The following is a 27,005-nucleotide window of genomic DNA, read 5'->3' as shown; positions in this document are numbered from 1 at the left end:
AACCTCCTTCTGGGAGGCCGTGCAACCTCGACATCGTAGACCCGAACCTCCTCACCTAATATTTATACATTGCTGCAACCAGACCAGGGAAACTCTTCCAGCTCTGTAAGTCTGTAACTGTTTTATTTATTCAGCAAAACTCACTGAGTGTGTATGTTGGGATATGCCCCCACGTCCACTCACCACGAAGCCTGTCTGATACATGGGCCGATTCTGCAGCCTCAGGAGGCCTGGCCAACCGCCCACTGGGTTCTGGTGGAGGAAGCATGAATGACCCTCCCACTGATCCCATGATGCCCTGCAGCTCACCAGGAAAGCACTGCGCCTGGTGATGTGACTTGTGGACCGGAGGACCCGCTCTAACCAACACAGCACGAGCCAGAGATATGAAGGGATTCTTGCAAAGGAATCATGCTTTGTTAACAACCACACAAACACAGAAAATGGGGGTGAGTACTAACACTTCTCTTAGTGGGAACTGTCCTTCAGACACATTCGGAGGTCAAAGGCACAGCAATTTAACCGGACCCAACAAGAGTAGCTAAAAAGACCATAAGTCTTTTTAGACTTTAGACTTTAGACTTTCCTTTAGACTCATCCAAATATGGATTTACATATATTATCATCAAAAGTGGACATTGTTCTAACTGCGTCTTGTGACCTGAGATAGTAGACAACCAGCTTAAAGACATTAAAATCAAAGATACAGAAAAACTAAGCATCTGAAACATTATTAATAGTAATTTTGGTGAGTATGGGGAAGTTTTTTAATTTTGCCATACTCTCTTTTTTAAGATATTTTTAAATATTTATTTATTTGACAGACAAGATCACAAGTAGGCAGAGACAGGCAGAGGGAGAGGGAGAAGCAGGCTTCCCGCAGAGCAGAGAGCCCGATGTGGGACTCAATCCCAGGACCCTGAGATCATGACCTGAGCCGAAGGCAGAGGCTTAACCCACTGAGCTACCCAGGCCCCCAAGATGTATTCATTTGAGAGAGAGAGAGAGAGGGTGTGTACGAGCAGGGGGAGGGGCAGAGGGAAAGGACCTTCACGTGGACTCCACGTGGAGCAGGAAACAGAGTCAGATGCTTAACGGACTAAGCTGCCCAGACACCCCCACGGAGGAGTTTTCGTACCTGCAACTATATCTTAATGACTAGTCGATAATTACTTCAATGATTACTCCCTCATTCTTTTAAATTTGTTTTTTAACTTGACTTATAACAAGCATAAGTTCAACGCAGCACACGCATAACTTGTAAATAAGCGTGTGTGTGGACACACACAGACCGGGTTGGAGGGCATCCCTGCAGGAGATGGAGATGCTTGTGCCTGGGGGACAGGTGTGAAGTGGAGGGCGTGGGCCTCCTCCGTGGCGTCTGGGCAGGTTTCCAACAGGAGAGCGACGGGGTCAGATCTTCCTGGTGGTCACTGCCTGACCTGGAGAAGGGCTTGGAGGCGGCAAGATGTGTTCTATAGTTCGTCCTGCCACATTTTAGCCAAGCTCTCGCTGGGCCACACAGGAGCGCTGGGCCAGCAGCCGCGTCCCGTCTGCCTCCACATCCGGTCTTCGGGCATGGCGTGGCTGCCATCAGCTCTGTGGGCTGTGGGCGTCTCAGCAGCTTCCCTGCGTCCGCGCTGGAGGGCCCAGGAGCATACCTCCCACCCCCGCTGGGCAACCAGAAGACCGTGGAGACCACAGCGGGAGCCACTGGGTTCCAGGAAGGGCCCGACCCCTGCTTCTCCAGGCCGCAGGTTCCAACAACCGTCTGTCTTTCCTGCGAGACCGTTCTTCCCTCCACTGCTCGTGTATCCCACACAGCAAAGCGGCATCTTTCGATATTCTGGAGGAAATACTACATTAGGAGCATAATAACAATAAATCCAGACCCGGTAGAATCTTTCAAAACCAGGTTTTGATTTTAGTTAGTACCCATTTAATTACAATCTTCGTGAGACGTGTTATTTTATGTAAGGCCACCTCTAACAGTCTGGAACATTCTTTTTTCCATAGTGCTTGACTTTAAATTTACCCTGGATATCGGGTGTTTTCCAGAATTCCTATGAAAAACATTTACTCATTAAACAAATGCTATATATTCTTCAACAGCATTTAGACCAAAAATATCAACATTTTAGCATCAGTAATAGGCTTCTTCATTAATGAACTGATATGGTCCTAAAGTGGGTTTAACATCTATATTTCAATCCCTCGAAACCTTTGAAAAATAAGAACAGGCATATCTATATAAATATCCAAATTTTCAGCTTGATTGCACATTTTTATCTTCTCAGAATAGCACCAAATCAAGATGCTCTCTCAGAACTACATCTTACTCCCCAAGAGACAAAATACACAAGACCAAGCAAAATCTCGTTTCACCGCCAACATTTGGTCTTCCTGTCCCTCAGGAACTGCTCATGATTTTCTTTTTTTCCTTTTTTTTTTTTTTTAAGATTTATTTATTTATTTATTTGACAGATCACAAGCAGGCAGAGAAGCAGGCGGGAGAAAGGAGGAAGCAGGCTCCCCGCGGAGCAGGGAGGCCAACACAGGGCTCGATCCCAGGACACTGAGATCATGACCCGAGCCGAAGTCAGAGGCGTAACCCACTGAGCCACCCAGGCGCCCCAGTGCTTTTCTCTAGTCATTCCTCATCCCCAGACTGTTCTGACGTTGCCTTGGCCCTCCTGGACACTGGCTTTCCTTGTGTGAGTCCCACAAGATGGTTTCAGCAACCAGCACCGCAGTTTCCACCTGTCGGGCTACCTGACCCGCACGGACGCGCCCATCCTCTGGGACAACAGTAAATTAAAACCAGGGCTCACTGTATGTGAGGAAGAAGCGATTATCAGAAGTTGTCATGGGGGAGGCGCCTGGGTGGGTCCGAGGGTGAAGCCTCTGCCTTCGGCTCAGGTCATGGTCTCAGGGTCCTGGGATCGAGCCCCGCGTCGGGCTCTCTGCTCGGCGGGAGCCTGCGTCCCCCGCTCTCTGCCTCTCTGCCTGCTTGTGATCTCTGCCAAATAAACAAAATCTTTAAAAACAATTTTTTTAAGTGAATGAATGAAAAGGCTTCCCGGCATGCCCGGGCGGCACCGTCGGGGAGGGCCTGCCTCGGTCAGGCTGAGGTCGAGACCTCGGGCTCACGCGAACGAGTCGCGCCTTCCCTCGGGCAGATCAGCTGGGGCTCCTCCTCTCCCTCTGCTCCTCCCGCTCACGCGCCCGCGATCTCTTTCTCTCTCTCCAAAATAAATTAATCTTTAAAAAAAATGAAAAGGTTTCTTTATTCAACCGTCAAAATGCTTAGGCTCCCGGCAATTAAAAATTCATGTGCGTTTCCTCGGGGTCTGGGACGCCCACACCTAACACGGCCTCTGGAGCACTCGCGTCTGCCGCAGACCAATCGCAAGCGAACGGGAGCCCCAGGGCCTGGTGCGGCCGCTCCCGAGGAAACCGGCTCAGGGACCGCGTGGAGCAACCGGCAGGCGGGCCACCGCCTGGGCACAGCGCCACGGTGCCCGAGCACGCGCCAGGCTCCGGCCGGAAGAGGCCCTTCGCCCACACCTGGCTCGGCAAGAAACGACCGTCCGCCCGGTCTTGCTTCTGACATCGGAGTCTCTGTCCCAGCTGGACGCGGCCACGGGGCCTTTGTGCAGCCGCAATCCAGCCGCAGGAACAGAAGGAGATACTGACAGTCACGGGGGCTCCGAACGGGGGGCTCCTTGCTGGGCAAGCCCCACGCGTGCCCCCCACGGCGCAAGGGCTTCCCGTGGGGACGCCCCGCCCCCGCCCACCACCCCACACGGCACCCACCAGCACCTCTGCCCACCTCGCCCCACGGGCATCTCCGCGAGGTTTTCTCGGGGGAGTCGGGTGCTGCGGGCGCGGCCGCACACGACGGTAGCTCACCACCAGGGACCAAACACAAGGGCACCATCCCTGACACACGGGCGTAGAAGCCGACCATCACGACAGACACAGGGTCGGGCCAAGGTGGAAGGCGCACTGGGCTCAGCTCCTACCCCTCCCGCCACCCCACGAACAGTCCGGCACCTGCAGAACCCAGGGAGCCCCACAGCCTCCGGAAGAGCAAAGAGAGAGCCTGTCCCGTCTTCTCTGAGGGACAGCTGCTGGGGAGAGAGAGGACACCGAGAGGCGGACAACGCGACGGGGCCCAGGCACAGAGCCACTGCCCCTCCCTAAGGAACCTGACACAGCCCCCCGCAGGGCACACGACCTGACACACCCGAACCGCCAGGCTGCCCATCTCTCCCTGCCGTGCCCACAGGCCGGATGGACGCCGGGCCCGCAAGAAGCCCCCGCCAGCTGCAGCTCAGACGCAGGCCACAGAGCGCGTGACCAGGCTTCGGCAGAGCGCACGAGTGGCCCACAGACAAGCAGAAAGGGACAAACTGTGGTGACTGCTGGACACCAACAAGGCAGGGTCTAGAGCTCAGGGCCCCCCCTCCAGAGGGGGACTTGGTCTGTCAGGCCCACACACCCTGAGCCCCAGATCAGAAAAAGTCTGAGCCCAGTGTCCTCCGAGAGAGATGCTCACAGAGCCAGGTCTCCTGGAGGCAGTCACCTCCCCCCACCCCGACGCTCCTCGTGGCCACTGCAGTCTTTGCTGAAAGAGCATGGTGGCAGCACACATGCGTGTCCTCACACCCCAAGTCCTCGGGGCAGCAGCACACAACGTGGAGGACTCAGGGTTTGGAGACTCGCTCAGCCCTCACTCTACTCAAATAGAGGCCTCAGGGTTCAGGGAGGCTGCCTGTGTCATGCCCTCACTGTGGTGTGCAGTCCCCGCATTAGGCTGTGGAAGGCAGGCATGCAGGTCTCTGTGGGACTCTCAGTGCAGCTCTCACTCTGTGGGACCCTCGCTGCTCTTACAAGAGTCTGTCCGTCCTCCGGACTCCAGCATCGGACAGCTGTCATGCCTCAGTGACAAGAGAGGACGGTAGACACCTAAGAACAATGCAACCTAGACTTGTCAAATGTACTAAAAAGGGTGCTGATTTTTGCATTCATCAAACATTATATAATATTTTAAAAGAAGATGTTTAGTGTACCTGAAAAGAGTATGTATTTTTCTTATACTTTCCACTCAAACATGTAAGAAATGTATATAACTGTTACTTAAGCCCAATTTCTCTTATTCAAGGGCTTTAAACTCTTTGAAGGGCTGATGTGAAATAAACTCCAGACGATGCTCAACACCACTGTCATTCTCGCTACGACATAATTCGGTTTCCGTCCTGTAACTATATTTTTAAATATGTTTATCAAAAAACGTAAGTGATGTTACTATTTAAAATGCAACAGTGGGACACCCGGGGGCTCAGTCGGTTAAGCGTCCCACTCTCGACTTCTACGCAGGTGGTGTGAGATCGAGCCCCGAGGCCGGGGCAGGGCGGCTGCTCCAGATTTTCTCCTTCTCCCTCTGCCTCTCCCCACCCCTCGCCCCATGTGCACATGCACACACACTCTCTCTCTCTAAAATAAATAATCTTTTTTAAAAGATAAAACGTACTGGTGATGCTTCAAAACCTCAGGAGTCAGTCAGCTGAGACCTGGACTCACCAAGGAACTAGTATTTTCGACAATAACAAGGTCCCACCCTGTCTGGCCACCAAACTCCAACATTAACTGGAATAAAATGGAGTTTCCAGGAACAGTAACATCTAGGACGGCCGGTACCAAGGACTCTCCACCACCTCATAAAATCCTCTCAAAAACAAGAAGAATTTGGTACTTTGCTCATGGTATGAATTCAGAGAAATTACAAGTGAAGTCCTTTCACTTCCTTTGATTTTTCCCCCTTGACTTCTAATGTAAGTGCGAACTGCGAAGATTACCAGATGGGGAAGACAGACGATGTCTCAGTGTGTTGACGTGCGACACGCAAACACTGCATTTTGTCATTGAACTTGTGTTCTGGACCCATACCCACCCATTCCCCACCATGTTTTCAGAAATCACTTGGAGTATTTGTTTCTTTTCATGTTTATTATTTCATGGAATCAAGGACCAGAACACGCTGGTGAAGCAGGCTGAGAACCTGGGAAGACGGTCACAAGGACAAACACCCATCCCTTGGGACGGATGCCACCATTCCCCACGTGCGCTTACAATCACAGCTGGGTGCTGTTCACAGAACACTGACATGGGATGGAAGACAAGTGACTGGAACCGAGACCTCGTTTCGGGCAAAAGCAGAGGAAGAGATTCAAGAAGTCCTGAGTGATATTTTGGTAAAAGCAGATGTGCCTTTGCAGGACAGAACATGCCTTGAGGTGAGAAGGCAGGCAGATAAGTGGTGGCCCAAGCTGCTTCCTCACCCCATTTCCCATTCCCAGCCCCCCACTGAGAAGTGAGCTTTCGCTGGTTTGCCTCGACTGCTGCCATTAAAACACCAGCGATTTCAGACGATGTGCAAATCACCTGGTTGGCTTCGAGCCCTACCACAGGTTAATTACTGCTTTAAACTGGATTAAAGCCACGGGCCCAAATGGAAAAAGCATCCGCCTCCCATGGCCCATGTTATTGGCTGCTCTGTCCATTTACAAGTTGACCATATTTCACTGCTGGAATCAGAACTCACTTGCACCATTAATATAAAGTCTTTTTCCTGGGATGCCTGGGTGCTCAGTCGGTTAAGGGTCTGCCTTAGGGTCAAGTCATGATCTTAGGGTCCAGGATCGAGCCCAAGGTCAGGCTATCCGCTCAGCAGGGCATCTGATTCTCCCTCTCCCTGTGTCCCTTTGCTTATTCATGCTCTCTCTGTCTCTCTCTCAAATAAATAAATAAAATCTTTAAATTAATTAATTCATTAATTAAAGTCCTTTTCCGTTTGGAAGCCAGGTCAGCTTTTCTCCTGAAAATTCCTTCCACCAAACAACCCGTTTCCAAATATCTTTTGAACTGTATGTAAAACATTGTATCAGAGCCCAAAATGGACCTTCAGAACACACAGCAACACAGAATGCCCCTGTCATGGGAGGGAACGTTTCATTCTCTCCTCTACCAGATGCCTCGGAAAACAATGAGAGAGTGAACGAGCCGTCCCTTTGCTCGATCACGGTTCTAAATGTCAACTCTAGATGGGACCTCCTCTTACGATCTTCTTAGGAGAATGACCCTCCTTCGTCCTCCCTTACTCTGGAGCAGTGTTCCTGGCACGGCTGCCACGAGAGCTAGTCCTCGAGGTCTGCAGCACCGCATTCGAAGAGGCTGGGGGGAAGCACCGGGCATTCTGGACCGTGGTTAGGGGCACAGTAAGCCGTGAACCCTACAGTGTCACTTGCATTCCTGCCATGAGGATAGGCTCAAAGTGTCCAAAAACACGTTATCCATTTCCAAACATGAAGATTCACTCAGCGAGGCTAACCAGATGATTGACTCTGACATGCAAAACCCAGGGCAGAAAACCAACCCCCAGACCAAAGGGCATTTTCCAATTCTCTCCCAAACAGGCCCTTCAAGCCTAGTGGTTTGGAAGCTCCTTAGGAAAGGCAATCAGACAAGTGAAAATCCCCTCTGTCCCTGTCATAATAAGAGGCAGACACCCCTGTTCTTGGGAATTCCAGAGACAAGGTCTAAGAGTGCAGATCCCTTCTGGGGGACCTACGTCCTAAGGAGCCACCCCCAGGGCCTCATTCTGGGGTCGCCAGCTGGAAAGAAAATGAAACCTGAAGGTCAGAGAACTAGGACCCAATCCCAGCACCAAGTATCTTACCGTACTCTTCCTAACCCCTCTAAGCCTCAGTCTTTCCCTCTGTGAGATGGGAGGGAGCTGCACAGGCTCGCCTACCAAGGAGTAGGCGAGTTTCCAGGGAGTACACGTAACTGCACGTAGAGAGTTCCACAGGTTGCCAGGGGCTCAAAGTAGGCTGTCGGTACAAAGGGGGAGCACAGGGCAGTGTTGGGGGGAAGGAACTGTTCTATGAGCTGTCATCAGAATCCACACCTAGAATGATACACCAAAACAAAACTCCATTTCACTGTATGATCGTTTTTAATTAAATTAGAAAAGAGAAAGTACCCCGATCTGTTTTATAAACATTCCCCTCCTGCCCATTCAACTACCCGCGTGGGAACCAATACTAGTACCACGTAGAGAGGGAGTATCCTTGCATTTTCTGAACCATAATCATAGGACCGAGGGAACAGATGAAAATGAAAGAAATAAAAAGCCCAGTTAACATGCACCCCTGCACTGGAGAGCCAGCGCCAAGTGAACGTCACAAGACCCTGACCAGCTTCCTTATCTCTTCACACCACACACACAGAGACCATTAGAGAGACTGACCCTGACGTTTCACACACCCGCACCTCTAGTCCACAGTTCAGGGCCTCACACCTACAGGGGAGTCACCCGCTTACCAGCTGCAGAAGCCAAGGAACAAACAAAAAAGTCATTTAACATGTGAACAGGAGTGTTTCCACGAGAACCGCACCCCTTTCCACTTCCTGCCCTAAATATTTAAATAGTGCTCCTGGTAGACGTGTTGGAGATAACGAGAATTAAAAGAAAAAACTTCCTTCTTCCTTCAACAAACTGTTTCCAGACAGCAGAAAAGTGCACTGATAATTTTCTGCTTCTTGGCTTTTCTGTCCTCCTACCAACCAAGATTAAAAACGAAGTCCAGCTGGGCCCATATTCATGAAGGTCAGTTTAGAGTAATGTGGAAACAGCTACCCGTGCTTTTCTGCAGAGCCGAGAATTATCTGCCGTGAATTCAGCTGTTTGCTTCCTCAGGAAATGGAACATCTTGTCAGTAGAGATAAGACAGGCTCTCGGTTAACTGAGCCTCCCTAGGCCTGCATCTACAGGGATACATCTGGATTCAAATTCTTTCCGCCCATTTCTTAAGGTGTTTTGTTTTGTTTTGTTTTCTGCCTCTCCACACGTAACAACTCTTAGAGGACAGCAGTAGTTACACACACCCAGGCATAACTCAAATATATGCCACCCAAAGCCAAAGGCTTATTTTTTTTTTTAAAGATTTTATTTATTTACTTGACAGATCACAAGCAGGCAGAGAGGCAGGCGGAGAGAGAGAGGGCGAAGCAGGCTCCCCGCAGAGCAGAGATCCCAACACGGGGCTCAATCCCAGGACCCCGAGATCATGACCTGAGCTGAAGGCAGAGGCTTTAGCCCACTGAGCCACCCATGCGCCCCGCTAAAGGCTTATTTTTAGTGTGAGTCACATTGAGTTACGTTTAGTTACAAACACCATTTCACAGGGAATTTTTAAGTTCTAAGGTAAGTCTCCAAGAGATCATGGTGACAGAAACCTTTCTGGCTAACAGCATGTATGAGGACGGCTCAGCTAATGCCAGGCCTCTTTCCAACTTCTCTTCTTCACCCATGTTCCTAACTTTTAAAAATAAAAAGGGGTGAGTAACTGCATTCACAAATTGGGTAATATTGCCTGCCTGGGGCAGGGGGCCAAGAACAAGACAAACTCAGAGTGCAGCCATTATTATCACGTAAAAGGGAAAATAACTGCTCTAGGGATCACCAGAACGTCACCCCGGGTGACCACCTCGCCCCACGTCTCCACCTAACTGCGGATGTCCCACTCTGTCTCGCCCTTCTGCGTGGAAAGCCAGGGACTCTGCAAGTCTGCGCACTTCGTGGCCCACAGAAATGCCTGCACACGGGCCACGATGGGACCCGGCACCGCCACGGAGCAAAGCAGAAAGCCGACTCCGGAAAACTGAGCACGCCTCCCACACCGACGTGGTGGGCGCTACCAAGGATGATCTTGGTAACCAGGTACAAAAACAGATCGGCTTTTAAAAGAAGAGCTGCGAGACGCAGAGACGCACGGCGAAGCTTAGCCCCGAGAGGAAGCCGTCTCAAAACCTCTTTTATTCCCCACACGTTCCTTCCGAGTCTGACACATTTAACCGCCGTCTCTGGACACAGGAGGCAGCAGCATCACAGTTCCACCGACGCATCCGGTTCGGCGGGAGAGCCTGCCGCCGTCACCGCCCTTCCACAGGAGCCCGCGGTCTCCACGCACCCCGTCCTTCCGCTGGGAGAGCCGGAGCGCAGGGAGGAGACTGGCAAAGACTCAGGCGGAAAGAAAGGAGGGAGCAGGCCTTGTGCTGTAGGGGAAGGCAGGCTGCTCACCACCGCACATCCCACAAAACCAAGAGCTATGGGCACTGAGAAGCGAAGAAGGATGTGTGCTCTTGTGGTGGAAAGCATGCTTTGATTAAAAACTAAACAATCAGGCTACTGAGGTGACGAAGCAGGCCGGCTCCTGCCCCCGGCTGCGCTCTCCTCAGCTCCGAGCGGGCTCCCTGGTGAGTGCAGGCAAAGCAGAAGATGAAAACGAGGGGGAAGGAGAGACGCTCACCCGTCTCAAAGCTAGAGGCAGAGGCTAGCTTTGACTCTGGATTCTCCAAGGAACATTTTCATGAGAGGTTGACTGTGTGCTTTGGAAAATGAGATTTTTATTTCTTTAGCAAGAGAAGGTCCTTTTATAGGATTGCTCTTAAATGTGGGGGCTGTTCGAGCGGGTTCACAAGCTGGCTTCCCTATAACTAAAAATGGCTTAAAGACAAACATCTTTCATTCACACCAGACCTCGGTGGCGCCACCTGAACAAAAGGAGGTCCTGAAATCACAGAGAAAGGCAGAGGGAGGGAGCAAAGGGACACCCAAAGATGGAACCATATGGAAGAGAACCCAATTGCTCAACTACCTGGGACAAGGCTGCCTGATGCACCAACGGTATTTTGACTGGAAGCAAAGCTGAATCATCTCATGGATGGGGGTGCCATTATTCCCACCCTGTTCAGCTCTGATAATAGTGTCAAAGATAATGAAAAACTATGTGCCATAAAAAAGCTTTTCGCACCAAAAAGACACGGACACAAAGGTGTAGTGAGGGCATGAAGCTCAAGTGATGAAGTGGGAAGGGGTGCGGGTGAAGAAAGGGAAAAGGTGAGACACCCACTGCCACTGGGATCCCGCCAAGAGCTGTTGTGGAAATACGGTAGCATCATAGAATGTGGCTCGGAACAAGGAGAATAAGAGCAGATTTTAGTACCTTTGTTGACCCTGTTTTCATTAAGAACTCCTCACTGTCTCAATCTGAAGAGAACTGTGGCTCAAGTCAAGGCAGCCTGTACAGAAAGACCTGGTCTTGGGTCTTAACTGGGAAAAAGGAGACTCCTCATTCTACCCGACAATTTTATGATGCTAGCAAGGAGCAAAACCTCAGATTTCACTGAGCTGTGTGTGTCCTTTAGGTGCCAACCTGAGCTAAACAAATAAAAAGAGAACAAGTGACAAGGCTGGGCCACAACTAAGGTCTCCAGGGGATCTTTGCTGTGTGTCGCGTTATTGTTTGGAACAAGGTACTTAGTGCGACCATGACCAAACAAGATCCGGACAGCGGAGAAAGAGAAACATGGTAGCATATACCTTTCAGAGGTGACTGTGGTTCTCCCCGAGCTTTTTGAAGACCGGGGATATGAATTTTGAGAACCTGGCAGCAGCATTCTCGGTGAGGACGTTGGGGACAGAAGGCTGAGTGGACAAGATGGAGGGACCTCACACAGGTAGACAAAGCTACATGCTACTCCAAAATGAGAAGACCACACTTACATTTCGTTATCTGTATACACTGCCACGCAACTTCCAATCACGTGGGGCATGGCGCAGGTTAACCCTCCCACCCGGAGTCCTTGAGACAGTGTGAATGATGTCTGGACCCCCAACGTCCCACGTAAAGATGGTACCCAGGAGACTCCACGGAAGCACACAAGAAGCAGAGGAGAAACAAGGCACCTTTTTAAATACGATTCCATTTTGCCTGTAGCCAAAATACCATTGCTTTGTCGGGCAATATTGTCCACGACAGTGTACTGATTTCCTCCTCTTCATATCTTTCCAGTTCCGGGTTTTCCTTCGCTCCCTCCCTCGGCCACCTCTCCCTTCTTCCCTTCTCTGTGGTTAAAGCAGAATGCTATGAACTGGGAATTCTGACGGAAAAAGAGTAGCGACCGAGCCAACGGCTCTCACTGAGGCGTCGAGGACAGATGCACAGTCGCCTCTCAGCAGCAGTCTGGGGTGAGGCCCTAGAGACCCCACAGGGAGCCAGGCCCCAGACCTCGCTGAGCAAGGCTCTCCTGACCAAGATGATCTGTGCGTGGCCCTCAGCCCCCGAAATGTGGGGGTGGGACGCACCCTTCCACCCCAGCGGGCCTCTCACCAGCTCTCCCCCTAACCCGGCCGCGCTGCCCACCAGGCCGCAGGCACATGCGAGGAAGAAATTCGGGGCCACTGGTCTGCATGAGCCAGAAATCTGGGGGGACGCAGCTCTCCTCGCGGTCTCTTTGTTTGGGACCACGGAGCCCAGGGGGGCAGCCCAGGCTGGGAGGAGGCCGGGGGCCACGCGCCGCCCCTCTCCACGACCCGGGGGACCCTCGGCCCTCACTTTCCACCCCGGGTCACCACGCATCTGCTCCGCAATTCCGGCCTCCGAGCGAAGCGCCACAGAAAGCCCGGCCCTGCCCGCGGCCCGGCGCAAACGGCCGGCCTGCTCGGGGGAGGGTTCTGGGCTCGGCCCCGCGTCCCTCCACCTCAGCCGCGGAAGGAAAATGTCCGTCTGCGGGCGAGGCCGGGGGTGGCGGAGGCCACGGGAGGGCCACGCAGGCAGGAGTCCGCGGCGCGGGAGCGAGGGGGGAACCACGGCCGCCGCTTCCCCCCAGTCGCCGCCGACCAGGTCCAGCGCCCCCGGGACCCTGCCCCGGGGCCACACGCACACGCGGGGCGCGCCCTCCCCAGGCCGCCGGGGCCGACCCGGGCGGAAGTCCTCGCGGGGAGGGGCGCCGGGGAGGAAACTGAGGCAGGGCGCCGCGGCGAGGTCGCGGCGGCGCCCGGGGCAGGGCAGAGACCCCGCGAAGGCTTCGCTGCCCCAGAGAGCGCCTCCCACCGCGCCCCGACCCCCGCCCCCTCACGCACCCGGGCGCCCCACCCCCGTCGCGCGCCCGGGAGCCTCCTTCCCGCCCCCGCCCCCGCCCCTCCCCTTCCCCCTCTCCCAATGAGAAGACCCCTCCCCCGCCGAGGGAGCCCCCCGTTCCCTCCCCCACTAAGAAGCCCCCACCCCGCCCCCTCACTCACCAGAAAGCCTCCTCCCCCACCCCTTCATTCGTCAAGAAGCCCCCTCCCCCCCGCCCCTCGCTTGCCGAGCAGCCCCCTCCCCCGCCTCCTCACCCGCCAGGCCCCCTCCCCAGACACCCCCACTCGCCGACAAGCCCCTTTCCCCGGAACCCCCCGCGAGAAGCCGCTACCCCGCCCCCCTCGCCGACAAGCCCCCTCCCCCCGCCCCGTGACTCACCGAGCATCCCCCACCCTCGCCCCCACCTCAGGCGCCTCCTCCCCCACTCCCAGACCCCCTCCCTCGCCGAGACGCCCCTTCCCCCGCCTTCGCAGTTCATCCCCCGACGCCCGCGCCCCTCCCCCACGCCCCCACCCCCACTCACCGAGAAGCCCCGGAAGCGGCCGGGCGCGGGGCACGGGCGCGGCGCGCGGCGGCAGCAGCAGCAGCAGCAGGAGCGCGGGCAGCGGCCCCATGTCGGCGGGCGGGCGGGCGGGCGGGCGGCGCTCAGTCCATGGCGGCGCGGCGGGGGCGGCGGGACCGACTGGCGAGCGCCGCTCCTCCCCGCGCAGCCCGCGCCGCCGCCGCTTCAGCACCGGACAGCGCCGCCGGCCCCGCCCCCGCCAGGCCCCGCCCAGGCCCCGCCCCGCCGAGCGCCCGCCGGCCCCGCCCACGGCGCCCCGCCCACGGCTCGGCCCGCCCAGCCTGCGGCCTCGCAGGCTCCACCCCCCTCCCCGCGCACCCTGCTCCCTCCACCTCCACCCCTGCGGGACGCGAGGCAGAGGGGTCGGTGGGACGCGCAGAATTAAGCCGCTCGCGTGGCGGGGATGGGAAGGCCCAGCCCTTCTCGGCTCGGACCGTGGGCAGGTGCGCGCCCGCGCGGTCCCCCACGGCGTCGCAAGCACGCGGGGCCTGGACGTGTGGCTGCGCTGCGGGGTCGGACGCCGCTTCTCGGGCGACCGGAGGGGCTGTCGCGCGCCGCAGGTCGTGCCGCGGGCCTACGGAAAAGCGTCCCGGAGCGGGGTCTGGGGTGTGGGGTCCCCAACCTCAGGAGGAGGCGGTGGGGCTCGGGCCAGGGGATCCGTCCCTCCTGAGCGTTGGGCTCAGCTCGGCGAGATCAGGGTCCACAGCAGGGCCGCGGCCCTGGGGGTCGGCATGGGGTCCCTCCCTGGCACGTCCCGGGGTCCTTGAGGGGCGCTGGGGACCTTGCGGACCTCCCGGGAAGACCTCTGCTTCCCAGAGACCCCGCACGGCTTCAGGGGTCCTGGGAGGGGCTGTGTGTGCGCGAAGAGAGAACGTGAGTGCTCGGTGCTGAGTGCGTCTGAGAGGTGGGGTGTGAGCTGTGTGTTGTGAGTAATGTGGGGGGTGAGTGTGGCTGTACTGTCTCGCGTGGTTTGCGCGGATCGCCTCCCTCGTCACCGTCCTCCGTGTGCCCCTGCCCGGATGCCCCAGTCCCCACCTGCTTCCTTCAGCACTGGGCGGTGGCCTGGACCCTCATCCCCGCCCCTATGAGTCCACTGGTCTAGGTCAGCTCTCCTTCCTGCAGCGTGCGCCTTGGGGGTTTCTCTCTGCTGCCCTCATCAGCCAGCCTTCCCATGTCCTCTCCCTCCTTGCCCGTTATCCCCATAAGGCTGGCCTGTGCAGACTTTGGGGTGGGGTAGATGGTGAGAGGGTTACAGCTCAACCCAGGCCATCTACAGTTGGGACTAAATATTGGCCCTGAGGCCTCAGCGTCCACCTCCTTGCTGACGCCTGTCCTCCCTGCCGGGTCCCTCCCTCGTGCCATTCTGCTCAACGTTCTCTGTCCCTGTGCCCAGGAAAGCAGTTCCTCCTTCTGGGTCTCCATCTGATGTTGCTCAAAGGCCCAGGGAACTGTCCAGCAGCCATCGTCCTCCTGCTCCACGTTTGCCCACAAGTCTGTGTTTTGTAACCTGCGGATCCCACAGAGCAGGAGTGCCAACCTGTTGGGGACAACGATGGTGAGCAGGCTTTTCAGTGGACTGGGGTGCTTTGCTCTCGGTGTATGCTGAGCACTTAGGACTTGGAGTCTCTGGGCTAGCACGATGCTCCCACCTCAGAGCAAACGAGCCTCCTCCAGTAGAATTCACCAGTGAGTTCACTCATCCACCGACTCTCTGGGAAAGGCTAGAAGACACTCGTCCCTCAGCTCTGTCACAGCACCCTGCTAAGCCCAGGTTGCACGCAGGGCGTACCGCGAACCTGGGCTCCCAGGTGTGAGGGGTCTACCTCGGTGAAAGTGCAGGCCCTACACTCCCAGAGGGAGAGTGCTCCAGAGTGTGCTCCCAGGGCTCCGGGGGTGTGCTCTCAGGGGGGCGGCCCCTGCACCAGGAAGAGAAGGCTGGAGATAAAACAAGGAAATAGGATCTAGATGGGCTAGAAGGTAAAGCTTGTTCATGACAGGCCCACAAGGTGGCCCAGAAGCGGGAGGGCATCACAGGTAATTGGTCAGGGATGTCCCTGTGGGATACCCAAGGACCTGTCACCAGACATCTAACTCCATTTCTGTGTTGTAGATGAGGGTCACGGCACTCTGGCCACCGAGGGAGCCAGCTGCCTGAGGACAGGATGTGGAGGTCACTGGGACACTCCCTGTGGGCAAAGTCCCTCAGGAAGGACCTGCAGGAGTTTTGAACCCCTCCTGACCGGCATCCCGGAGAACTGTTTCGTTTTGAGTAGAGAGACAGGGATCCCAGGAAGGGCATGGGTTGTTCTTGTTCTGTGGCTCCTGGCTGCAGGGTCCTGAGCCCTTGGCCTGCTTCACCCCAAGGGCTCTAGCCTCAGGGCTCTGGCAGAGTCACAGGGAATCTGGAGGTAAAATGCCCCAAGAAAGGGGAAGTGGAAAACTGCCCTGAGAAAAGGGAAACGGAAATTCCTATGCCAGAAATACTGAGGGGTGCCTGGGTGGCTTAGTTTAGTGTCTGACTTCTGATTTGGGCTCAGCTCATGACCTTGGGGCCACAAGATCCAGCCCCAAGGTGGGCTCCACGCTCAGTGGAGAGAACCTCCAGATTCTCTCTCCCCATCCCTCCAGCCCTCCCCCACACTGGCACGCACCCAAGTTCTCTTTATAAAATGCCTTAATTTTTTAAAAATTTTTAAAAAAGAAATACTGGGAAGAAGTACAAAACCCACAAAGATGCGGACGGCATCACCGTGCTGGACTCTGCTGTTGCGCCGTGAGATCTCAGCTCTGCTGCAATGGCAGGAGCCGCTAGAGGCAGAGAAGAGGGACACACAGAAGGGACGGAGAAAGGCAGCAAAGTATGGTTTAGGAAGAGCAGGGCCAGGTTCCAGGGCTCAGTGTGAGGTAACCCAGCTTTCTGATCTCTAAGAAGGCTGTGCATGGCTCTTTCTGGAGCTCGGGCCGGCAGACAGGAATCCCCAGGGCATGACCCAGACGCACAAGGAGGCATGCACGTGTGTGTCCTTGTGTTTGTCTGGGTATGACTGCACGTGTGTGGACACGTGCACTTGTGTATGCTGTGTGTGCATGGTATGTCTGCACATGGTATGTCTGTGTGTGGGGGCGAGGGTATGTCTGGAGGCTGTACACGGCACCTGTATGCACCCGTCTGCTGTGGGTACAGCATCTAACTTTCCAACGTGTGCTTTTTCCCTGAGTCCTTTAGACAGTGGGTGTCCCTCTGTGGCTTTGCTATGAAATCACGTAAGTTGGTGTCATCACACTTCTCGATGGCATGCGTCCCTCACGTGCTAAGGTGGGCTCTGTACACGATGCAGTCTTACAGTTCACATAAGAACATGTTTGCCTTCATAGGTCAAGCTCATCCAAGGAGAATTTCAAGGTCAGACACAGCCCTCCATCCTCGTCTTTCTCCAAGAACTTCCCCTGAGGCTGAGGAGGTGAGTGGGGTAGAAGTCCCAGGGAGGACACAGGGCTCAGTTCCAACGCAGCACATGCCAGCTCCATGGCCTTGAATGTCGCCGAGCAGTGACAGATCAAACTATCGACCAACCTGATAGCTCCGACGCACTGGCCCGTGCTCTGGGAAATGTCAGAGTTGCCTTTCAGAAGAGCTGTGATACCTGCTTAGGACCGGGAAGTACCCCAGTGAGGTGGCCTGCTGTGGGGGAGTAGGGGATGGCGAGCGCCAGAGGATGTGGCTCTCGGTCACCAGTCCCCAGGGCTCGCAGCTCCCTTGCCCAGCCTGTTCCTGTCCTTCAGGGGAAGCCAGGTGTTCAGTGGGCCAGGCCGGGCATGCCCGCCAGTGCCCGCGTGATAAGGGATCGCTTTCTCAGGGAGGAGAGATTTGCGGCGAGATTCAGGGTGAGCACAGACAGCTTTTGCACATTCTGTGTGAACAGAGGCACATGGATATGTGGTCACGAGCGTCCTCAAATTACTAGACAAACAGCGTGGCCCTCGCTGAGTGTCATCCTAGTGTGGTAGGCTGTGATGGGATTGGAATTATTGATTTGACCGTCAAAACTGCCAGATCGGCCACCTTGAACTGGCTCGTTGTGGTCATTTAGACACGACTCGCTGCCCGGGTGTCTGCTCGGGTGTGAGTCGTCGCTGGTCCAGGTGGCCCCCAGGGGGAGAGCAGCTGCCCGGCCCCCGAGAGGAGGCTCTGTGGGCCGGCGGTGAGCCATGGCCACCCCACTGCTGCCGATGAAGCACCCGCAGCCTTCAGTCACCGAGAAGCCACTTGGCCCTGCTGAGGTCTTGTCCCGAGGACACCTGCGTCCTCTCACGTCCGCAGCACAGCTCTCCGGCCCCAAAGAGGGACAGCCCCAGAGCAGGAAGAGGGAGGTTACAGCCCCCATATTGCTCCTAGACCCCCAAACTTGGAAGAATTAGGCTGAGCCTGTTGGACGCTGTGTTATTGGCCTTTTGCCAGTCAGCAGAGACCAAGGGGTCAGCTGACCCTGCATGGGGGGAGCTGGTGGTGTCCACAGGCACCGCTGCCCTGTGGCCGGCAGCTCCCCCGTCCGTCTTCGTGGCCTTCTCCCAGCAAACACCTGTCCGTCAAGATGTGCCACCAGTGTATCCTCGGCTTGAACAAACCCAGGCAGGTGCTCTGTCCTGGACTGTGGGTCGTCGGAGCGCCACAGGCCGGATGTGTTCAGAGCTGGCCCCTGGGGACTGCGCGTTGGTTCCTGAAGCCCCGGGCCGCCCCTGGCCTGCATCTGTCTTCCCTGGCTCTGCAGCTCCCGGCCCCTGTGCAGCCCTGGGCTTTGCCGGATTTGCTGCATAGCTCTCCAGTGCTCTGCTCACAGGCTTGCAGCGGTGGCCTCAGGTTCTTTATTACTCAGAAGCAGTCACAGTGTTAATAACGAGAGAAACATCCAACTTTATAAAGCTCCGGCAAGGACGGGGGCCTCTGGAGTCACCCCCATTGTACAGGACCAAGCTGAGGTGATTCAAACCATCTTCCCAAGATCCTGCAGCCAGTTCAAGTGGCACGATCGGAGTTAAAACCCATGGCATCTCGTGTAGTCCAACACCCCACTTCAGCCCTTCCTGGTTCACCATCTGACAGTTTGCTGAGAAAGCTCTGGAAGCCAGTCCTTGTGACAGCATCTGGGCCTCTCCAGAGCAGGGCTCAGCCTGCCCCACAGGACACTGATTGGGTGCTGCGGAGGGCGGTGGCGCTGGAGACACTTGGCATCACGAGGGGCTCCATGTTTAAGTCAGTGTTGTTTCTTCCACTTCGAGTCAGAAGGAAATACATGTCTTTAGCCAACTTGACCGAAAGTTAAGCTTTGTAGAAAGTCACACTCTCCCCACAGGCTGGCTCATCAGTCCATTTCTGGAAGACATCCATAGCCTACGGTGCTTTCCCAGAGTGTTCTAGTCGGACAAGTGACACAAGGACCCGGCTGAAAGTCTCCTAGTAAAGCAGCAGAAGATGAAGCCAGCCTTGGGCACCGCCTCACCTCTGGGAGACCTTCTCCCACCACCTGCTTTCCCCAGGTTACCAGCCAGCTTTCAGGCCTCTGGACCCACAGGGACCACCGTGCCAAAGAGAAGATCTAGCCTGCGCAGAACCAAGTCCTTCAGACCAGGGCCACAGACAGCCTTGGGCATCCTGTCAGTTCTCTGGCCAGCTCGGCTCCAGGCCGGGTTGGAAGCCAAGCGTCTGCAACCCAATATGTCTTAAATGTGCCCACTTGAGTGTCCTCGGGCCACTTTCAATTCGAGTGACTCTGAGTGGTGCCATTTGGATTTCAGAACTCGGGTTCCCACAAAGCAAGATTCCATTGGTTCACTTGCAACGAGAGAGCCTCCTCATTTACACTGTGTGTTTCAGCCTGAAGATGGTAGAAGACCCTACATGCCCCAACTAATGAATCTGCAGTCTCTGATGGGGATGAGGTAAGACCACATGGGCCGATGGGTTAGTCCCAAATCAGAATTCAAATGATGTTCACTGGCAGAGCCAAACTGACACAGCCTTCCCTTGGATTCGGACTCTAGTTCCCAACAGGGAGCATCTGAAGACCATGTAGCTGTGGGGATGAGGTAGACAGGAAATCCCAGTGAACACCATGCCCTCACGCAACACTTGAAGACGCTAACGATGCCCTCCCGGGCACCGCCGTAGTGGCCTCGCCCTGTGTAAATCTCAGGGGGTTAGCCTCATTACCAGCTACAGACTCTGCAGCGCACAGGAGGATTGTCAAGAAACGTACTCGGAAAGAAGGAAAGGGGACATATTTCTGAAGCATTTCATGTCTGATACCTCACTGATGTGAGATGAACGTTATCGTCCAGATTGTAGAGATAAAGTGAGGCTCAGAGAGTTTCATAACTTGCCCAAACCTCACAAATAATAAGAGGCTAACCCAAAATGTGAAGCCAGATTTAATCTCAAAGCCACATCATAATGGCCCAAAGGGTGTCTCACGGAAATCCAGAACTGAGATGCTACCGTGTGGAAACTTGTAAAGGAGACCAAGCCTTGTCAAAAGGGCTCAAAAACAAGCTAGTAAAAGGCTGCTACTGGCCAAATTCAGCAGACTTACAGGAATGCACTGTTGATATTGATACCAAAAATGTGTTATTAACCTTCAGGAGCTGCCAGGGCACCAACTCATTCTTCTAAAAATTGGAAAATAAAGAAACCAAAGCATTTGGCCTGATTTTTCTGCATGAATAATGTTTCAGGGTAGCTAAATGATTTTTGGAGTAAAATTCTTCTTTTCAGAAAAACAAGGTGACCAGTACAAAGGAGTGACATATTTAGAAAATCACCATTTGGCAACTCCTAGTGAAATAATGGATGAAGATAACAATAACCAAAAGTTGGTAACTAAAAGCGGGGCAGGACAAGATGGGTCTAACAGATACGTTCACAGCATTCCAGCCTAAAACACAGAAGACACATTCTTTCCAAGTGCACATGGACCCCCTCCAGAACAGACCACATATTAGGCCACAAAACAAGTGTCAACAAATCCAAAAAGACCAAAGTCCTACCACGAATCTTTTCTGACCAGACCACCATGAAAGTGAGATCAACCACAAGACAAAATCTGGAAAGACCACAAGTCCGTGGAGGTTAAATAATACCTACTAAATGGTGAGCGGGCCAACCAAGAAATCAAGTAGAAAATGAAAATATACATGGAGACAAAGGAAAACACAACGGTCCAAAATCTCCACGATGCAGCACAGGCCCTTCTAAGTGGAACGTATAGAGCAGCGCAGGCCCGCCTCAAGAAGCGAGAAAAATTTCAAGTAAACAACCTAACTTTACACTTGAAGGAGCTACAGAATGAATAAAAGAAAACCAAAACTAGCAGAAGGAAAGAAATAATGAAGATGACAGCAGAAATAAACAAAATACAAAACTACAAAACAACAGAACACATCAATGAAACCAAGAGCTGGTCCTTTGAAAAGATCAAGAAAATTAATAAACCCCTAGCCAGACTCAAAAGAGAGAGAGAATTCAAGTGAACAAAATCACAAATGGAAAAGGAGAAATAACAACCAACACCACAGAGAAACAAACCGCAGTAAGATTATCGTGAAAATTACACGCCGACATACTGAACAACGTAGGAGAAATGGATAAATCCCTAGAAACACAACCTACCAAAATTGAAGCAGGAAGAAATAAAAATTGGGACAGACAGGATTATCAGCAATGACATTCAATGAGCAAAAAATCCCCAACAAGTACAGGTCCAAGACCTGATGGTTTCACGGGCAAATTCTATCAGACATTTGTTTTCATTTTTTCAGATTTTTTATTTATTCCTTGTCTGAGAGAGGACAGAGCACAAGCAGGGGGCGGAGTAGAGGGAGAGGGATAAGCAGACTTGCCACCTAGTGGAATCCTAACATGGGGGTCACTCAAGGACCCCAGGGTCATGGCCCACGCTGAAGTCAGATGCCCAACTGACTGAGCCACCCAGGTGCCCCAGATTTCTACCCAACATTTAAAGAATTAATATCTATTCTTCTCAGACTATTCCAAAAATTATAAGAGGAATGAAAACTTTAAAAATTCATTCTATGAGATGAGCATTATCCTGGTAACAAAACCAGATAAAGACACCACAGAAAGAGAGAATTATAGGCCAGTATCTCTGATGAACATAGATGCAAAAATCTTCAACAAAATACTAGTGAACCAAATCCAGCAATACGTTAAAAAAAAAAAAATCATTCACCAAAATCAACTGGAGCTTATTCTCCAGATGCAAGGAAGATTCGATGCTCGTTAATCAATCAGTGTGGTAACACTACAGCAACAAGAGAAAGGACAAAAGTCACATGATCATATTTTTTAAAAAGATTGTATTTATTTGTCAGAGAGAGAAAGAGAAAGCACACGAGGGGGGGGTGGCAGGCAGAGGGAGACCCGGGCTCCCCGCTGAGCAGGGGGCCCGACGCAGGACTCGACCCCTGGACCCCGGGATCATGACCTGAGCCGAAGGCAGACACTCAATCGACTGAGCCCCCCAAGTGTCCCCATATGATCATTAAAATAGATGCAGAACAAGCATTTGACAAAGTACAACATCTATTCATGATTAAAAACAAACAAACAAACAAACAAAACCCTTAATGAAGCAGGTCCAGAGGGAACACACTGCAGCATCACGCAGGCCATCCACGACAAACCCAGAGCCAACGTCAGCCTCAGTGGGGAAAACGGAGAACTTTCCCCCTACGGTCAGGAGCAAGACGAGGAGGTCCACTCTCCCCACTTTTATTCAACACAGGACTGGAGCCTCTGGCTGCAGCAATCCCACAACAAAAAGAATTAAAAGGCATCCAAATTAGTAAGGAAGAAGTAAAACTTTCACTATTTGCAGATGACATGATGCTATACTAGAAAATCATAAAGAGGGGCGTCTGGGGGCTCAGTCATTAAGCATCTGCCTCCAGCTCAGGTCATGATGCTGGGGTCATGGGATCGAGTCCCTCACCTGCCGAGCAGGAAGCCTGCTTCTCCCCCTGCCTGCCACTCTCCCTGCTGGCGCACTCTCTCTCTCTGACAAATAAATAAATAAAATCTTTAAAAAAAAAAAGGAAAGAAAAGAAAAAAGGAAATCCTAAAGATTCTACCAAGAAAACCTACTAGGACTGATAAGTGAATTCTGAAAGTCACAAGATACAAAATCAACGCACAGCAATCTGTTGCGTTTCCAACCACTAATAATACAACAGAAGAAAGATTAATTTAAAAACAATCCCATCTACAATGGCATCAAAAATAATAAAAATATCCAGGAATAAACTGGAACAAGGAGGCAAAAGACTTGTGCCCTGAAAACCAGAGACCACGGACGAGAGAAACTGAAGATGACATGGATGGAAAGACATCCCACGCTCATGGGTTGGAGGAGCAAATGTTAATGTGTCTCAACCACCCAGCACAGTCTACAGATGTCATGTAACCACCATCAAACCCCGACATCATTCTCACAGCCCTGGAACAACCCTAAGATGTGTAGGGACCACAAGAGACCGTGCATAGCTGAAGCAATCTTGAAAAAGAAAAATCTGAAGGGAGGATCATAATTCCAACTTCAAGGTACGTTTCCAAGTGTAGTGAGGGGCGCCTGGGGGGCTCCGTGGGTTAAGTGTCTGCCTTTGGCTCAGGTCATGATGCCAGGGTCCTGGGATCAAGCCCCACATGGAGCCCCGCATCGGGCTCTTTGCTCAGTGGGGAGCCTGCTTCCCCCTCCCTCTCTGCCTGCCTCTCTGCCTACTTGTGATCTTCTGTCTGTCAAATAAATGAGTAGAATCTTAAAAAAACATACAAAGCTGTAGTGATAAAAACAATATGGTACTGGCACAAAAACAGATACATAGATCAAAGGAACAGAATTGAAAAGCCAGAAATAAACCCCCAATTATACAGTCAATTAGTCTTTGACAAAGGAGGCTAGAAAATAAATGGGAAAAAGACCGTCTCTTCAAAAATGGTGTTGAGAAAACTGGACAGCCACGTGCAGAAGAATGAAACTGGCCCACCTTCTCTCACCCTGCACGAGAATAAACTCAAAATGGATTACAGACCTGAATGTGAGGCCTGAAACCATGAACGTCCTAGAAGAGAGCACCAGCACTGATTTCTGACATTGGTCCTAGCAACATATTTCTAGAAATATCTCCTGAGGCGAGAGAAACAAAAGAAAAATGAACTACTGGGGCTTCATCGAGATGAAAAGCTTCTGCAGAGCGCAGGCAACGGTCCACAGAACTAAAAGGCAACCTACAGAATTAGCGGAGATATATGTAAGTGACATGTCTGATAAAGGGCTATGTCCGGGGCCCCCAAGGGCTCAGTTGGCTACACGTCCACCTTCGGCTCAGGTCACGATCCCAGGGTCCTGGGACTGAGCCCCACGTCGGGCTCCCCACTCGGTGGGCGTCTGCTTGAAGACTCTCCCTCTGGCCCTCCCCCCGTTTGTGCACATGCTCTCTCTCTAATAAATAAATCTTTGTAAAAAATGGGCAGAAGGTAGGAACAGACATATCTCCAAGGGAGACATCCAGATGGCCAAGAGACACATGAAAAGACCTTCAGCATCACATCATCAGCGAAATGCAGATCAAAACCACAACGAGGCACCACCTCACACCCATGGGAACGGCGAAAATCAAAACCACGAGAACAGCAGGTGTTGGGAGGACGAGGGAGAAAGGCTCCATCGCACGCTGTTGGCGGGACGAGCTGGCGGACACCGTGGAGGGTCTCGGAAAGGGAAATGTCGAGCTGCTCTAAGAGCCAGTGACGGCGCCACGGGCTGCTCTCCCGGAACGCGGCGGAAGCGGGATCCGAAGGACGCGCCCCCTCCCCGCCCGCCGGTGCTTTCTGCTGCGGTTTGCGGTGCTCAGATGGCAGCAGCTCAAGTGCCCGTCAGGAGAGGATGGGTAGAGACGACGGGGTCGCACGCACTGGGGGATGTTACTCGGCCATAAAAAGGATGAAATCTTGCCATCTGCAGCCACATGGATGGAGCTGGAGAGTGTTGCGCTGAGCGAGGCCAGAGAGACAAGCGCCATGTGAGCTCCCTCGTATGTGGCATTTAAGAAACAAAACAAGAACAAAGGGAAAAGAGAGGGGGCAAGCCAGAAACGGACCCTTAACTACGGAGCACACGGATGGTGACCGGAGTGGGGCGGGGGGATGGGTGACGGGGATCAACGCGGACCCCTGTGAGGAGGAGAGCACCACCGAGTCATGCAGGGTCACTGAGTCACCACATCCTACAGCGGAAGCTCGGACGACACTGTGTTAACTGTACTGGAATCAACATTTAAAAACTTGTTAGGAAAAAGTCTCCAAAGGGAAGTAGGGATACACCGTATTATAATCGGTTTCTGTCCAATGGGTGAGGGGGGCACACTGACCGTTTGGTCAGGTCCGTTGTTTGCTGCCTCACTCCTGGAGGCTGCTTGGCTCCTGGGCTGTGGTGCGTAGCCTTCCCGTTGTGTGTAAATGGGCAGTACAGGGCTTTTTGTTGGCGGCTGACTCGTGGCACTGCCACTTCCGTTCCCTCTTGCTGCCTGGCCTCTGCTGCCAGACGCCCCTCAGTGCGTTTAATACTAAAACAAACACCAGCAAGGACAAAAAAAGAAAGATAAATTACATTTGCCAACACGGAATACATCTTAGCAAAGATGTCTAAAAGGTCCCGTTCAAAATTAGCTAAAGTAACAACCCCTACCTCCCATTTCTGAGATAGCTCAGAAACACTTTACCCTAACTGCTCCTGTGGTGAGCAGTCCATTTCTGCACCTTCTTAGAGAAACAGTGAAATTGGTGTTTCTTTACCGCTTTGCTGGGTCAGAGGTCAGAATGAGCGTGTCCCATCGGTCACAGGCGGCTGCTCTGCCACAATGCAGGGCCTGTGGCTGACAGGGACACACAGACCTGGTCACCTACAGCAGACAGGCTGGGGTCTTGGACGACGCAGCGAGGAAGCCCGGGGCTGGCCCTCCACTGGCACCAGGTCAGCTCTCAGGAAGAAAAGATGAAATCGCAGAGACTCACCTTCTGGCTGAAGGACTCAGCTCTGCCACTCATACATAGGGCCACAGACCCATCTTGACACCCAGTCAAGCAGCAGCAAGACCGGGAGAGGAGGCCACTGCAGGACCCCGCACGCGGCTCCCCTCCCTGCGCCTGGCACGGCCTCTCCCTCTGCTTTAGCACCTTCCACTCGGTAGAACTCAACCCTTGTCTCTCGAGGGTTAGACTCACACAAACGTGTCGTCATCGCTTTTATTACTCAGAGTTTAAGCAACATTTTTATACATATACATACATATATATAAAGTCATTTTTAAAACAACCACATTTGCTAGAAAAGTGTCTTTTTTTCCTTTGCACCACTGATACCCAGAGTCCTTTACGTTAAATATAGTATTTATGCAGGCACCAGGCAAAAGCTTAAGAACCTTTGAGTTTCCTACTTGTAACTCCCCAAATAAATCCCACCCCTATGACACCGGTTATTAACATTAAAAACACTAGGAAAATACACATTCATTTCACTTTCACTGAGTCCTTTTCCTGTTTTCACGTGACCGAAGATGCTGGCCTGGTTATGAATTCAGAAGTGCTCCCAGAGTCCTCGAACATGATTCATAGAGAAACCTGAAACGTAAAGAAAGATGATTAAAACAGAAATCAGCGACCAAAACATCCAGATGCCCATTTTCATAAAATAACCCTAGGCCTGTTGTGCAGCTGAACACACACTCGGAAAGCTGACGTCATCAGTAACCCCCCCACCGCTGGGCGACCGCACTTGCGCCGGCCAGTCGTCCCGCCCTCACGGCCAGCAGCGGTTCGCGGAGTCCCCAGCGCGCTCCCCACACAAGCAGAACAGCCGGCCAGGTTTCCTACGGGTGCGCGCTCGTATTAACTCAGAAGGACTCTCATTTGTGAGCATCTGAACCAGGACTCGGACACAGGTCAGACTCATAAACGTGATGAGTACATTTCACAATCATGGGCTTCATTTCTCTCCACAAAAACCTAAGATAAATGAAAACTATTTACCCCAAGACACACTGTTACAATGACACTTGCTTCAGTCACTTCCGGACTCACCTCGCCTCCCGCAGTCCTCCTCTACGCACCTGTCCCGGGACAGCCTTGCTCCTCCCTGCCCCATGGAGCCAGGTTCGGGCTGAGCCGCTCCAGACGCGCCCCCAAAACTTGCGAGGAGTCCTCCCCGGGCCGTCCTCACACATGCATCTACAAGCGTGCGCTCCCTTCCTCTTTCCCCGCCTGCGAGCCCCAGACTCAAACACCAGTCTCCATCCCAGTGACGGCCAGCGAGTGTCGGGCCGCGCCCCACTCTTCGTGGAGACTCACGCCACGCGGTCTCTAACAGCCCCGTCTCGCATCAGGACAA

At 53.3% G+C, this 27,005-nt stretch overlaps 2 protein-coding genes and 1 pseudogene across 2 annotated transcripts in view; 1 reads left to right on the top strand and 2 right to left on the bottom strand.

Annotated features, from left to right (window-relative positions):
- PTPRN2 (protein tyrosine phosphatase receptor type N2) overlaps positions 1 to 13,603 on the bottom strand; it is a 710,237-nt gene extending 696,634 nt beyond the window's left edge. The window contains exon 1 of the mRNA XM_032840229.1: positions 13,513 to 13,603. Coding sequence (XP_032696120.1) covers positions 13,513 to 13,603 — 91 coding nt within the window. The remainder of the gene's footprint in view (positions 1 to 13,512) is intronic.
- On the top strand, positions 13,602 to 19,581 carry LOC116856693 (annotated as a pseudogene).
- Positions 19,582 to 25,851: 6,270 nt separating this feature from the next.
- The window catches only part of NCAPG2 (non-SMC condensin II complex subunit G2), a 62,416-nt gene continuing 61,262 nt past the window's right edge, over positions 25,852 to 27,005 (bottom strand). The window contains exon 27 of the mRNA XM_032840176.1: positions 25,852 to 26,239. Within this exon, the coding sequence (XP_032696067.1) occupies positions 26,188 to 26,239 (52 nt within the window). The 3' untranslated portion in view covers positions 25,852 to 26,187. The remainder of the gene's footprint in view (positions 26,240 to 27,005) is intronic.

The sequence above is a fragment of the Lontra canadensis genome, unplaced genomic scaffold (assembly GCF_010015895.1).
Source record: "Lontra canadensis isolate GAN:19392208 unplaced genomic scaffold, GSC_riverotter_1.0 scaffold111, whole genome shotgun sequence".
NCBI lineage: Eukaryota > Metazoa > Chordata > Mammalia > Carnivora > Mustelidae > Lontra > Lontra canadensis.
The sequence above is the reverse complement of the archived record's forward strand: the minus strand, read 5'-3'. Positions and strand labels throughout refer to the sequence as shown.